Genomic DNA, 14,772 nt, shown 5'->3' with positions numbered 1-14,772 from the left:
CAGATCAGGGGTGGACAAACTTTTTGGCTTGAGGGCCACATTGGGGAATAGAAATTGTATGGCGGGCCATGAATGCTCACCACAAATTTGGGGTTGGGGTGCGGGAGGGGGTGAGGGCTCTGGTTGGGGGTGTGGGCTTTGGGATGGGGCTGGGGATGAGGAGTTTTGGGTGTAGGAAGGTGCTCTGGGCTGGGACCGAGGGGTTCGGAGTGGGATCAGGGCTGGGGCAGGGGTTCAGGTTCCGGCTGGAGGTGCGGGTACATAATGCTTGCTAATACGCCTTTCTCCCATATCTATAGCATTAATGATCTCCGAATTTCTCTCAAAACTTCAACAAAAGAAAATTTCTCTCTATTCTTCTCTCAGCTTAATACAATCCCATTAAATGAAACTGACAGAAGGAAGCTGAATTCTTTTTATTTATATTCATGACAGAAAGATAGCAAATAGAAGATGTCAACCTGGAAAAGTTCATGCATCAATGTTTGCACTACAGTACAGTCAGAGCAGTTATTTGTTTAATGCTGTGTATATACAGGAAGCCATGTTAAAATTAACAACAGCGTAGTATATGGTGATTTTATCTTCAGAGATGAAACATAGCTATGAATATACCACGTGTGATAAGCCTATTGCTTCTCTTGTTACTTCTGGCTTTGGTGTTGCAACATTTTTATACCAGCATTTAGAATATCCTCAACTGAGAGGTGTGGGTTTCATTTGTCTTAGAGTGATGAGATTTGGGTTTACAAAAGGAAGAAGCTTCTTGAAATTCCTTGGCCACAAAATAGTAGCAAATGGCATCCATGCAGCAGTTAGAATTTGCTATACATGCAGTCATATTAATAAAGGTTCTAATTTTCTGGATTGCAAGGCAGTTAACTCCATTTTTTTCCATCACAAACCTAGCAAGCATCCCAATTTGGACAGGTGAAAAGCATAGTATAAATACAATCATATTTGCAGAAACAATATAGATAGCTTTCTCTATTAGCTTATTTTCGTGTGGATTTGTGATCATCCTTTTTTTAAGACTCCTGATGACGTGCATGGAACAAAAGCTCAGTATTATTAGTGGAATTAAAAAAACGAAGATCAAGAAAAATGGAACACTGGTTGATGGTTTTGTGGAAACCTTTTGAAAGCACAAAGTTTCCTCTCTCCTTTGTTTTATGTTCAGACCAGTTATCGTTGATACCCAAAGAAGCCCACAGATAAGGGCTGCCTTCCATGGTGACCTTAAACTCTTTGCCTTCAGAGGATACTTTATGGCAATGTATCGATCGACTGAGATGACGGTGATAATGTAGATGCTCATGGACATATTTATTAAATATATAGACTGTATAGTTAAGCACAGCGTGTCACGATGCCAGTCGTTCCAGAAGAAATAAATTTTGAAAGGCAAGCTGCAGACTACAGAACAGTCTGCAATGACCAAGTTGATCATGTACACCCTGGTTTCTGTCCATTTTTTCAGTTTGCAGCAGAACACCCACAAGGCAAGGACATTAAATGCGGCTCCAAAAGGAAAAATTGTGGCATAAATAATGACTTGAATGAGTCGAACATTGTAACTCAGACTGTTGTTGCAGATTGTTGAGTTTGTCATTACGATGCACCTCTGCTACAGAATGAGGTTTCGAAGACCTGAAATATAACAACACATGATTCTTTTCATTAAAAACAAAAGCTCATCTCCTATTTGACCCACTGCACCCCCTCTGCCAACTAGCCTGATAAACATTCCCTACAAGTTTTCCCCTCCCAATAAGGCAGCAATGGCCTCCCTCCATTTCCCTGGTCCCTCAACAGACCCATGACTCTGAATCAGAGTGCATAAAAATCAATGATTAAAAAAGTTGGATTATTTTTAAAAATATTTTTAAGTTTAAATTGTATGTTTTCTTTTTTAAAATAAACCTATTTAAAATTAAATGTAAAATTATGGGAATTTATGCTAAGGTCTACATTTAGTATAATATTATACTATACTATAGTAAATTTAAATTAGTATATTTTTATATTTTAAATTTAGTATAATTTTATACTATACTATAGTAAATTTAAATTAAATTAAAAAATGATTCAAGTAGCACATGTTTGCTGCTGAAGTTTTAAAGAAAATGAAAGCATGAATTGGTGGATTAAGCCCCTGGACCAGAGTATGCTGAAATGCTAAATCAGCTTTTGACAGTAATAGCCTCTTCCGCAGGTGCCGAGAGAATAATTTTCTTCATTTTAGTTTATTCAACTAGTTCAGTTCATTGCCTAGTTCATTCGAAGTTGAGAAAGTGATTGGGAGTTGAAAAAAGCAGGAAAGCTTGTTTTCCTCCTCTAATCTATGAATAAAAATGTGGCATGAGAGGATGAGATCTACTAATTTTGAAACCTTGAAGGATGTGGTGACCAGAAACAATCCATTCAAAATTCACTGACTGCAGATAATTTGTTTAATAAATCAGTGAGTTTTAAATGCAAAACATGTTTGGGCAAACATTTTTTTTCTTATATCTCCAGCACACTTAAGGTAGTTTTATGTAACTAGTAAAAACAAATTTTAAAATGCTGTTTTTGTTCAATTTTAATTGATTTGCAATTTGCTCCCAAATGTAGCTTGACACAAATCACAAATAAAAAGTTGATCATCTAGTCAATAAGAAATGAATCATTCACCATTTTAAAACATAAAAAATGTAATAATAAAACTCAGAATTATGCTAAACTATATCATTGCTTAAATAAATGTGTATAAATATAGTGTTTTCGCCTGTTTAGCAAAACAAAGTACCAAATTATATTAACAATGAGAATCAAGCTTTCTTTAGGAGAGTAATTAAGAACAAATGCAAAACAAGATTAAAAATTGATTATTTAAATCAAGGTTTTCTGTTTGCTGACTTAAATCATGTTTAAAATCAGTGAGCTAAATCACTGATTTTAATCAAGCCATCCTGCTCCTAATACCTTGGATACTGGCAGAACTCTGTTCTGAATTTTGCATATGATCCCTCTCTTTCATTGAAATTTTGCTTTTGTGCTTTTCTGGAGGAGGTTCCCCTAATGCTTACCTTATCATGCAAAGCAAGTGTTTTTAGAGCTATTTGTCTGATAACATCATGATGTTTACTATAGATCTGCAGTCACATAATGCTGTAGAACCTCACTGATTTGCATTAAATAATACTAGACCCATTGCAAATTAACAAGTAATGAATGTTGAGGGGAGGAAGTCAGTACATGTGACATGGTTCCCCCTAATTCCACAAATAGTGACTTTACTCTTGAAGCAGAGCATCTGAGGTCCGTCCTCCCCCCCCCCCCCTGCTGGAGTCATTGCAAAGAAGAGGAAGGCAGTGAGGGTTGTTTACACTGCAAAGAAAAACACACTTTGCAAAGTTCTAGCACCTGGGCTCCAGCCTGAGCCTGGAAGTCTACATAGCACTGAAACAGCCCCACAGTCCAAACCCTGTGAGCCCGAGTTGGCTGGCATGGGCAGCTGCAGATTTTTCTTTGCTGTGTAGACATACTCTGAGTGGCTTCAGAATAGGCCATTTAGTGCAAACATGACAGGCCTTAACCCTACTAATTTCCTCTTTAACAAGTGGTTATTAGTGAAGCCAACACTTTCTGTGGGTCTCTGGGGCTGGGCTAAATTCTGACGGTCTGGAGGGGTCTAATAGGCATAACTGCTATGCTGATGTTGGAGAGTAAGATGTCCAAGAGAAGGCAGATTTATCTGTACTAGATGCTACCACCACCACCCTCCTGGGTGGTAGCTTGCCCCAGAGACTGGCTAGGGCAACGGGCAATGCCGAGTAGCCCAGACATGAACAGTTGGAAGTGGGACAGCAGCTGTCAGATATTTTTGAGTAGGACCAGGCCATGTCCTAGGGGACAGCAGTTTCCCATTGCTCTGGGGTTACTCCCGTTCAGTATACTGGGCACTGGAAACCTGCAAGTGGGCCTGGTGTAACTGGGAGCTCTGGCTGCTTAGAGAGGGACACAGCTCCATCCCTCCACCATTGCCCCAGAGACCAATGTCCTGCAGCTGGTGAGGCAGATGGTCAGGGTGGAACACCTATTGTCCTCCTACAACCCCTAGGGATGCAGCAGGCTCCAAAGAAAGGAGCCTGTCAAAGAGGCACAATAGGGCCCTTGCCCATAACTAGGGCTTCTAGGTGCTTTGATAAATAGGCTGTGACTTTAAGTGGAATTTGGACCAGCTGGAGAAAGGGAAGTGTGTTTGAGGCAGAAGGGATAATAGTTATTACCGCACAGAAGACAGCCTGTTTCTCATCAGAGTATTCAGGGCTTTACTGATTCTCATGACACCATGATGACAAGGGGACTAAAATAAACATGCCACTGCAGGGTTAACATAGCCAAACTGCACATAAAACCAGCCTCACTACATGTAGATGCTATGCTAGCTGAAAATTTCTCTGCTGTGGGGCAGCACAAGAGGGCTGGAATGGGGGTCAGGGATTTGGCTGTGAAGGTGGATGTGATGGAGGGAGAGAGCAAACCTGCCACATAGAGTGAGTGTGAGGGGATCTATGAGGAGAAGAGCCAGGGGGGGGAAAGGGAGCAGACAGTGGCAAGTGGGAGGGGAGAGAAGAAAGAAAAAGAAGACAAAAGCATAGAAAATATGATTGAGAAATGGGCACCAATTTTTCACCTTCTGGTGGCCCCCTCCTCTTCCATGGAGCCCAATACCTTCTGTTCATACCTCCCTGACCTCCACTAATAGAGCCCTGACCCACGAGACAAACATTCTGTTTTTCACACCTGGTCACCCTGTAAATAAACACATTTCATTTGACCGTCTCAAATGACCATCACCATTTCAAGAGCTGCTTGAGTTTGAGTTGCTGCAAAAGTCTGATCATTTGAGATGGTCTTTATATTTCACCCAGGGTTTGGAGTATAATTTGTCAAAAGAGAAATCCTGGTCAAAGCAGGAGACAATCTTATACCTGACTAAAGCTCAGGGAGGTTAGACACTATATACCAGGTTCAGCTGGGAGCAGTTTATGGAGCATTTACAGACTGACCATGAGTGCATAAATGTAAAAGGCACAGGAATTTGACAATCTAAGTGACAGCACAGCAGGTTTGAGTGATGTTCAAAGAGCTATGCTGCACACTTTTGACAAAATTATTATTCATAGCCCCAAATCCTCTCTCTTCCAGATGAAGTTATTTTCAGAATAAAATAGCAATTTGACCTGAAACAAGCTGGTTTAACACTGGCAGAATTATAGTTGAGTGAATCATTCTTAATGAATTATTTCATCAACAAATGTCACTTCCTAATTTTGTTCATAAAATGTCCACCAGCAGCCTGACGTGTTCTCCAGCTGTATTCATTATTCAATATTATCTGACACATGATTCATTAATTCTTTTTACTCTCTTGGTTGCTATTAAAAAAATGAAATTCCAAATTTGAAGTATGTTGCAGTGCTGTGATTGGTCACATACTATTGCTTTGCGTAAGTGTAAATCTTGCAGTCAGGTTATGGTCTGCATGCTCAGAAAGTGAATGTAAAATTTATACTTCATGAATATTTCCGTGTTTTACTTTCTGCTAGTAAAACTGGATTGCTGGAATAGTCCAGGTAAGCAAACATAAAAGGGGAGCAAACATGGCTGAAGCCTATTCAACTAAAAATGCTATTGAGAGAAACCCGGTGGAAAATGGTTTTCCTTTGAGATTTTGAATTTTTTTTTACCATTTTGTTTCGATTTTGACCTTTTAAAAATTGTTCAATCTTTTTTCTTATGTATAAATTAACTAAAATTTTGAAATGTAAAGTAATGTGAAATAAACAAAATGAAATTTTCCATTTCAAAACACATTTTGTCAGAAAATCCCCAACCAGCTGTACTATTGAATACTGACAGTAAATTGTGTGTGATATTCTCCCAGTCATCACATCTGGAAGACACTTGAGACTAAAAGCACATAGAATAGAATTACAGGAAGAAACAAAGTACATTAAGTCAAAACTCCCAAGATGTCCGACCAGTGTAATATAATTCAAAGAGTTAGTTGATTGCTGCCTATTAATTACACTGATTACACAAACCTCTCAAAAACAAGTTGTACCTACTCTCCTTTACATTAATGTCAGGAATTAATGAGAAGCAAGGAAATAAACTGCAGTGCAAAAATGCAATCTCTGGTGAAAACGAAGTAAAAATAATCATGAAAGAATGAAAGTTACCTGTTGGCTTAACTTCCACAAAACAATTATCAATTCACTCCACAATAAAAGCTTCAACACAACAATTAATAGACTCAGACTTTGTTCCAGCTGACATCACCTGGTATTCAGAGCACCGAAAAAGATCTTAGTTGCTCAACGGCTCTGTCCTCTGTGGAGTGAGAGAGTCCCACTGCTTGCTCAGTATTTGCCTCTTCCTCAAGAATGCCACCTCTGTATTTGAATCTTCCTGTTCATCTTTGTAGAGGGGCCCCTGCTGATGGCATAGCAGTAATTCCTCTTATGATTCAACTTGACTTATTGGACAAGGAAGCAGTGGATGGATGGAGTTTTCAAAAGCACCTCAGTGACTTAGAAAAGCTTTTTAGAAAAAGAGTCCAATCACTATGGTTTAAAACAATATGGGAAGTTGTGGATAGAGAAGAATTAACATATTTACACATTTTGGAACATATGAGAAATAATAGACAGAAAAATAGACAGAGGACAGACAGATACTTAGATATTTGGTTACCTTTTATTCAATACTCAAAGTACAGTAAAAATATTTTTATCCAGCAAGTTGAGGGAATGGGGGGTGCCAGTAAGTGAAAAATTCCGGTTAACTAAGAGGGAGGGAGTTTGGGTGCGGGAGGGGGTGCAGGGCTGGGCGTTGGGGTTCAGGAAGGGGCGTGAGGCACAGGCTCTGGGAGGGAGTTTGGATGCAGGATGGTGGGGTAGGGGCACAGGAAGGGTTTTGGGGTTCCGGATCTAGGGGGCTCTCACCTCGGGTGGCTCCCTGCAAGTGGCGACCTGTCCCTGCTGCTCCCAGTCCGAGGCGCTGCAGGCAGCTCTGCATGCTGCACCCGCCTCTCCCCAAGCGCTGGCTCTGCAGCTTCCATTGGCCAGGAACTGCGGCCAATGGGAACTGCTTGGGGGGGGGCGCCTGTGGGTGGAACCAGCGTGCAGAGCCGCCTGCTGCACCTCCGCTGCCTAGAAGCAGCAGGGACAGGTCGCCACTTGCAGGGAGCCACCCGAGGTGAGCGGCCCCTGGACCCGCACCCCGAAACCTGTCCCGCACCCCCACCCCCTGCCCCGAGCCCTTTCTTGCACCCAAACTCCCTCCCAGAGTCCATGCCCCACCCCACCCCCCACGTCCCAACCCCCAGCGCTGCACCCCTTCCCACACTCCGAACCTGTCGTGGCCATTCCTCCACGTAGGAACAGCAGGGACATGTCGCCACTTCTGGGGTGCTACACGGAGCCAGGTAGGGAGCCTGCCTGCCCTGCACCAATCAGCCTATAAACCAGACTTTCTATGAAGATTAGAAGTGCCAGTTTATAGAGCTTTCCTGTTGGTACAAGGCTCGATGATACAGCTTTTACTGTACATTCGCCTGCAAAACAAACAAATACAGCCCACCTGTTCATTTTTATTATTATTAACATTTGATAGACATACCTGGTCTGTTAAATATGTGCATACAAAGATTGACTCAATTTAATAAAATCACTAGAAACAACATGGGTGTTACCACATTACAGAGTGAGCATCATTACATCTTTGTTAAATAGGAAGATCTGCAGACCATATTGCTGTAAACAAAAACTAACTGTTGTAATGATTGCTTTGTTTCTGATATTTACATGGCAAGGATTTGTAAACTTGTTAAAACTTCCTCAAGAAAGAAAGAAAGAAAGAAAGAAAGAAAGAAAGAAAGAAAAATGCTTTTCAATTGGATTTATGCTCCTGATTCACTTATGGGCGTTTGAAAATCCTACCCTGTATCTAGCATCAATTAAACAAAGTCTTGAAATGCATTGATTTTTTTTAAAAAGCAGACTCAGTGCTGGATCCATAAAGGGCCGTAGGCATCTTAATTGCCGCCTTAGGTGCTACTGAGATCCCCAAACTCCTGCTCAGCTGAGACCTAACCCTGGAAGCCTAAATTCCTTTGGCACCTGAGTTGCTACTAGTAAACTCTCCTAGGCACCGAGGTTTCCAATGGTGGGCTTGCACCAAACTGCCTAAACCTTGATGACACCGAGCTGCTTGGTGCCATAGCTCATGCCTAAGCCTCAGTGGGATTCTTCAACTAGGCGTTTCCCTATCTATCTCACCTGCAGGGTCTGAACACGTCTAACCTGCACAAACAACAGCCAGGAAAGACCAGAGCAGGAATTTTTGGAGTGGGACAGCATATGTGTTCCTCAGAAAACACAATATCCAGGGGTTAGGGCACCTAACTTCAGATGTGGGAGGTTCAAATCCCCTCTCTGCCTACCTTACACCAGGGATTTGAATGCAGGTCTCTCATGTGCGAGCCCTCACCACTGGGCTGTAGGATATTCTGGGGTTGGTCTCTCAGTCTCTCCTTTGGAAGCTGTTCCACTTTGTAGGAATGATGAAATATTCATTGAGGCAAAGAGATTGACCCTACAGCCTGCTGGTATAGTACTCACCTGGGATACAGGAGACCCAAGTTTAAGCCCCTTCTCCAAGTCAGGCTGAACAAGGATTTCAAAAATAGGTCTCCCACATCCCAGGGCCTACCAGTTAACTTGGTTCTGTGAATTCCACTGGATGGCAGATCACCTACAAATTAAGAATTGCAACATCTCAGTCTCCTGGTGGAATGTCCAATAGCATAAAAGGCCTCAAAACATGGCCCCTCTAAGGAACTGCCACCCTTCCCCCAGTTGAGACACAATGAACATTTAAAATTTTTAAACACATTAGTACATTTTTCTTACCATTAGTAGCCTCTGCCCCTTCCTCATGTTATCTGAGAACAAGGATAGTCCAACAGTTACATTCCTGCAATGCTGAAAAGTATCAATATCGTGGCCATCAACAGCAAAGTTATGTTACCTGGGGAGATTTCTTGGGTTCTTCCAAAGGCAAAAAAATAGTTACCCTTCTCTTAGAGTTGGTAGGACCTTTGGCATCTGAGAGGGGAACCATGCCACCAGGACAGGAGCAGCAACCCAGAGATGGTAGAGGCAGATGGAGAAGGACCTGAGAGCTGCTCAAAGGGATGGACTGGAGAAATGAGGAGCAGTTTGAATTTCTCAGGGTACTGGAAGATTGGGCTCTTCAGCTGGAAGATGCATCGATAAACCGTTTCCTGGAGCAGGAGGAAAGCCACAGGGAACAGGAGCATTCTGTAATTGAGAGGCTCATTGAACTGGTGGCCAAATGAGTTCAGGGTCTACCTGCTGCTGAGGCCACTGAACCTGCCCATGAAATGCCACCTCCCCCTCTAGCTGCTGCCCAGAGTGCTACTGAGCTAAAAGAGCCTCTTTCAAAGACTCCCCCACACACACTGATAGAGTGACTGGGAGGAGAACAGGGATCTCAGGACCTCACCCTCCACCGGCATCCAAAATCCCTTGCAGGAGGACTCCCTGAGCATCCAAGGAGGGGACTGATGAGTCTGAGAGTCCTGGAGCCCCCCAAGTTCCCACCCTTCCAAACCCCTTGCAGAAGACATACCCAGCTTTCCCCAAGAGTGATTTCCCCCCATCACATGCCCTGTCAGGAGGAGGGCAAGGAGACAGGTGCAGAGACAGTAATATTTGGCCTGTGTTCCCAGTTGCATTCCCTTCAGTTTTTAAAGGTTTTTGGTTGACTTTTCTTTAAAAAATATTTAAATTTCATGCTTCATCTAGTACTTTTAATAAAAGTTACACTTTCCTTGACGTGTGTGTGGTTCTCCTTCCTAAATATGATGAACTAAAGATGTTTTCATGTTTGGGATTGGGCTCCACCACTCTCAGCCAATGAAATTGAATGGTGTGTAACTGTCTGGGAGGGATGGAGAAAGTGCAGCTAACATTACATGCTTACAGCAGGCACTACTAGTTTTCAATGCAGCCAGAGTCTGCAGTGCAGTGCAGAAAAGGGGCAGATGAACATCTTTATGGCTTAGTTAACATGCAGAAAATCAAAACCCAATTCCAGTAATAATTCAGGAAGTGACAACATCTGTCACCATGCTGTGTATAAATGGCTTCTCCTTCTCCCCCCAAATCTTAACCAGTTTCAACTATAGTAGGGTTTAGTGCTGTATAACAGCTGCTAAATGGAGTTAGCACCATTGACAATGAACAATTAAAAAAAGAATGGCTACATACCCTTCTCTCGCTGCCCACTCCCCAGCAAATTTGAGTCACTGAGAGAGACTGAATGCTCCCAGTAACAGGTTTGTAAGCAGGTGTAAATAGTGAAGACAAAAATATTGAACAATGGCCACATTACAGCTCGGCTGCCACCACACAAACCCAGTGGAAGTTGTCCTGAGCCCACCTGAGATGGATGCACTTTTCTGTACCCTCACAAACATAAAGGAACATGTAGCAGGCGATGATTATATGAAAGGTGTTTGCCACATTGCGCAGGCAGCACCAGCGAGGTTTTGGTCTAACAAATGTACACTTCATGCCCATTCTATAGCTACAGAGCTTGAAACCGAATTACTTTTTCCCAGAGTCACTGATGTCAGTGTCAGGTTGCATACACGAAGTTAGGAGCAGGTATGCAGGTCCCCCAAAATTACACTTAGCACAGACAAACCATACGGAGCAGTATTATTTCTGGGGTCAGTCCTAGGACCAATCCTATTCAACTTATTCATAAATGATCTGAAGAAAGGGGTAAACTGAGGTGGAAAAGTTTGCAGATGATACTAAACTGCTCAAGATAGTGACAGACCCAGACCAGTGGGGTACAGGAGTCTGGTAGAGAGCAAATATACTGGTCACTGGATGAGTAGTTTTCTGTTCCCTGAGTGACCAGAGCAGGGGCTGCACTAGAGTAATCAGGAACCTGCTAGAACCAGTTAAGGCAGGCAGGCTAATTAGGACACCTGGAGCCAATTAAGAAGAAGCTGCTAGAATCAATTAAGGCAGGCTAATCAGGGCACCTGGGTTTTAAAAAGGAGCTCACTTCAGTTTGCGGTGCGAGTGTGAGGAGCTGGGAGCAAGAGGCGCAAGGAGCTGAGAGGGTGTGCTGCTGGAGGACTGAGGAGCACAAGCGTTATCAGACACCAGGAGGAAGGTCCTGTGGTGAGAATAAGGAAGATGTTTGGAGGAGGCCATGGGGAAGTAGCCCAGGGAGTTGTAGCTGTCATGCAGCTGTTACAGGAGGCACTATAGACAGCTGCAGTCCACAGGGCCCTGGGCTGGAACCCGGAGTAGAGGGCGGGCCCGGGTTCCCCCCAAACCTCCCAATTGACCTGGACTGTGGGTTCTCCCAGAGGGGAAGGTCTCTGGGCTGTTCCCCAACCCACATGGTGAATCTCTGAGGCAAGAAAATCTGCCAATAAGCGCAGGACCCACCAAGATAGAGGAGGAACTTTGTCACAATAGTTAAGACCAGAGCAGACTGTGAAGAACTTCAAAAAGATCTCACAAAACTAAGTGATTGAGCAACAAAATGGCAAATGAAATTTAATGTGGATAAATGTAAAGTAATGCACATTGGAAAAAATAACCCCAACTATACATACAATACAATGGGGGCTAATTTAGCTACAACTAATCAGGAAAGCGATCTTGGAGTCATTGTGGATAGTTCTCTGAAGACGTCCATGCAGTATGCAGCGGCAGTCAAAAAAGCAAACAGGATGTTAGGAATCATTAAAAAAGGGATAGAGAATAAGACAGAGAATATTTTATTGCTCTTATATGAATCCATGGTACACCCACATCTTGAATACTGCATACAGATGTGGTCTCTTCATCTCAAAAAAGATATTCTGGCATTAGAAAAGGTTCAGAGAAAGGGAACTAAAATGATTAGGGGTTTGGAACGGGTCCCATATGAGGAGAGATTAAAGAGGCTAGGACTTTTCAGTTTGGAAAAGAGGAGACTAAGGGGGGATATGATAGAGGTATATAAAATCATGAGTGGTGTGGAGAAAGTGAATAAGGAAAAGTTATTTACTTGTTCCTATAATATAAGAACTAGGGGCCACCAAATGAAATTAATGGGCAGCAGGTTTAAAACAAATAAAAGGAAGTTCTTCTTCACACAGTGCACAGTCAACCTGTGGAACTCCTTGCCTGAGGAGGTTGTGAAGGCTAGGACTATAACAGGGTTTAAAAGAGAACTAGATAAATTCATGGAGGTTAAATCCATTAAGGGCTATTAGCCAGGATGGGTAAGGAATGGTGTCCCTAGCCTCTGTTTGTCAGAGGGTGGAGATGGATGGCAGGAGAGAGATCACTTGATCATTACTTGTTAGGTTCACTCCCTCTGGGACACCTGGCTTTGGTCACTGTTGGTAGACAGGATACTGGGCTGGATGGACCTTTGGTCTGACCCAGTATGGCCATTCTTATGTTATGTTCTTATGTTCTGGGGAATAAAGTCCCTTCTTTCTCCTTCAAGTATAACCCTGATCTCTTAAGCATCCTGACATCATGAACTTTTCCAGTGTTTCCCAGGTTTGTAATCATGAATCTGCCTTGAAGGTCCACTAAGCCTTGCAGAACGAGTGAAAAGTAACCTTTTTTGGTTCACATACTCACTTGTCCCTTGTGGTGGGCAAAGTATTAGGATACGGGTGCCATGCATGGCCCCTACAGAGTGTGGAAACCCCATCCGCCGAAATCTAGCTATTATTTTTGGAACTTTTTTTTATGGCAGCCCCCGTGGATAAATGACAGTGTCAACTGCCTCGCCAACATGCACAATCATGCCCCTGATAGTGGACTTTATAACCTTAAAGTGATCTGCAGCAGGCCTATAGTGGTCTGGTGTAGTCAGCTTCCACAGGGCAATAGCAACTCACTTCTGAACCAGTACGGCTTTCCTGAATCAAGTGTTCTGGTGCTGGAGGTTTGCTGCAAGCTCCTCACATAGCTCCATGAAGGCCTGTTTTCTCACTTCTGAAGCCACAGCTGGTCAGCCTAGGCTTCCAAAACAATGTGTTCCCATCCCACCATGCTGGTGCTCCTGCACTAGAAACGACAGTCCACCCAAGGGCAGATCTTAATCCCATTGTTCCATGTCTTCCACCCAGTTTGAAAGGGAATAATGGCGAGGGGGCGACATGATCAGGAACTGCCATTGGCAAATGTGTGATGTGGGGGAGAGGAGATGATACGAACAACACACAGCAAAGCAGTCCCTAGAGCGTCTCCTTGTTTGCACAGAACTCTGGGATACCGCCCCTGCTGTAGTGCTAACCTCATGTAACGACAGCAACGGTGTGGACATGGGTGTAGGCATATACACAGCATTATACTAGTCTCCAGCACAGCATAATGTGGCCACTTGGAGCAGGTGTCGGGAGCATGCACGAGCCTGTGCAGAGTCCAGCACTTGAGTCCGTGCACCAGTGTAGACAGCCTCATCCTCGCAAGAAGTGGCTTAGGGGCCGGAGACCTGTAGAATGGTTCCCGTTCATGGATCTATAGCTGAGATAAGTGCCTCCCTACTGTCAGGACTTAGGCACCTATAGCTGGGAGAGGGGTGGGGCGTATCTATTGGCTCTGTTAGCATCCCCCATTGGCTAGCTTAGGTAGCTCCCTGCTACTGTGCTGGCGTTTGTGAATCTCAGTCTAAGGCACCTATCTCTCCCCTCAGGCATGCAGGGGTGTAATCAGGAAGGCCAAATCACAATTGGAGTTGCAGCTAGCAAGGGATGTTAAGAGTAACAAGAAGGGTTTCTTGTTAGCAACAAGAAGAAGGTCAGGGAAAGTGTGGGCCCCTTACTGAATGGGGGAGGCAAACTAGTGACAGAGGATGTGGAAAAAGCTAACATACTCAATGCTTTTTTTGCCCTTGTCTTCACGAACAAGGTCAGCTCCCAGACTGCTGCACTGGGCAGCACAGTATGGGGAGAAGGTGACTAGCCCTCTGTGGAGAAAGAAGTGGTTCAGGACTATTTAGAAAAACTGGACAAGCACAAGTCCATGGGGCCGGATGCACTGCATCCAAGGGTGCTAAAGGAGTTGGCTGATGTGACTGCAGAGCCATTGGCCATTATCTTTGAAAACTCATGGCGATCAGGGGAGGTCCCGGATGACTGGAAAAAGGCTAATGTAGTGCCCATCTTTAAAAAAGGGAAGAAGGAGGATCTGGGGAACTACAGGCCAGTCAGCCTCACCTCAGACCCAGGAAAAATCATGGAGCAGGTCCTCAAGGAATCAATTTGGAAGCACTTCAAGGAGAGGAAAGTGATCAGGAACAGTCAGCATGGATTCACCAAGGGCAAGTCATGCCTGACTAACCTAACTGCCTTCTATGATGAGATAACTGGCTCTGTGGATGAGGGGAAAGCAGTGGACATGTTATTCCTTGACTTTAGCAAAGCTTTTGATACGGTCTCCCACAGTATTCTTGCCAGCAAGTTAAAGAAGCATGGGCTGGATGAATGAACTATAAGGTGGATAGAAAGCTGGCTAGATCGTCGGGCTCAACGGGTAGTGATCAATGGCTCCATGTCTTGTTGGCAGCCGGTATCAAGCGGAGTGCCCCAGGGGTCGGTCCTGGGGCCGGTTTTGTTCAATATCTTCATTAATGATCTGGAGGATGGCGTGGATTGCACCC

The 14,772-nt window shown here is 43.8% G+C and overlaps 1 protein-coding gene across 1 annotated transcript; it reads right to left on the bottom strand.

Moving 5' to 3' along the window:
• Positions 1 to 447: 447 nt before the first annotated feature.
• LOC135883902 (G-protein coupled receptor 35-like) lies at positions 448 to 6,421 on the bottom strand. The gene is made up of 2 exons (XM_065411169.1): positions 6,234 to 6,421; positions 448 to 1,650 (listed from the first exon to the last, which is right to left on the bottom strand). The coding sequence occupies exon 2, from the start codon at positions 1,610 to 1,612 to the stop codon at positions 686 to 688; it is 927 nt and encodes a 308-aa protein (XP_065267241.1). The 5' UTR covers positions 1,613 to 1,650; positions 6,234 to 6,421; the 3' UTR covers positions 448 to 685.
• Between the last annotated feature and the right edge of the window lie 8,351 nt (positions 6,422 to 14,772).

Source organism: Emys orbicularis, chromosome 9, assembly GCF_028017835.1.
Source record: "Emys orbicularis isolate rEmyOrb1 chromosome 9, rEmyOrb1.hap1, whole genome shotgun sequence".
Classification (NCBI taxonomy): Eukaryota; Metazoa; Chordata; order Testudines; family Emydidae; genus Emys; species Emys orbicularis.
This window is presented reverse-complemented; position numbering and strand designations above follow the sequence as displayed.

Coding starts and splice junctions, on each gene's coding strand:
- LOC135883902 (XM_065411169.1), bottom strand. CDS start 1,612: ATGACAAACTCAACAATCTGCAACAACAGTCTGAGTTACAATGTTCGA.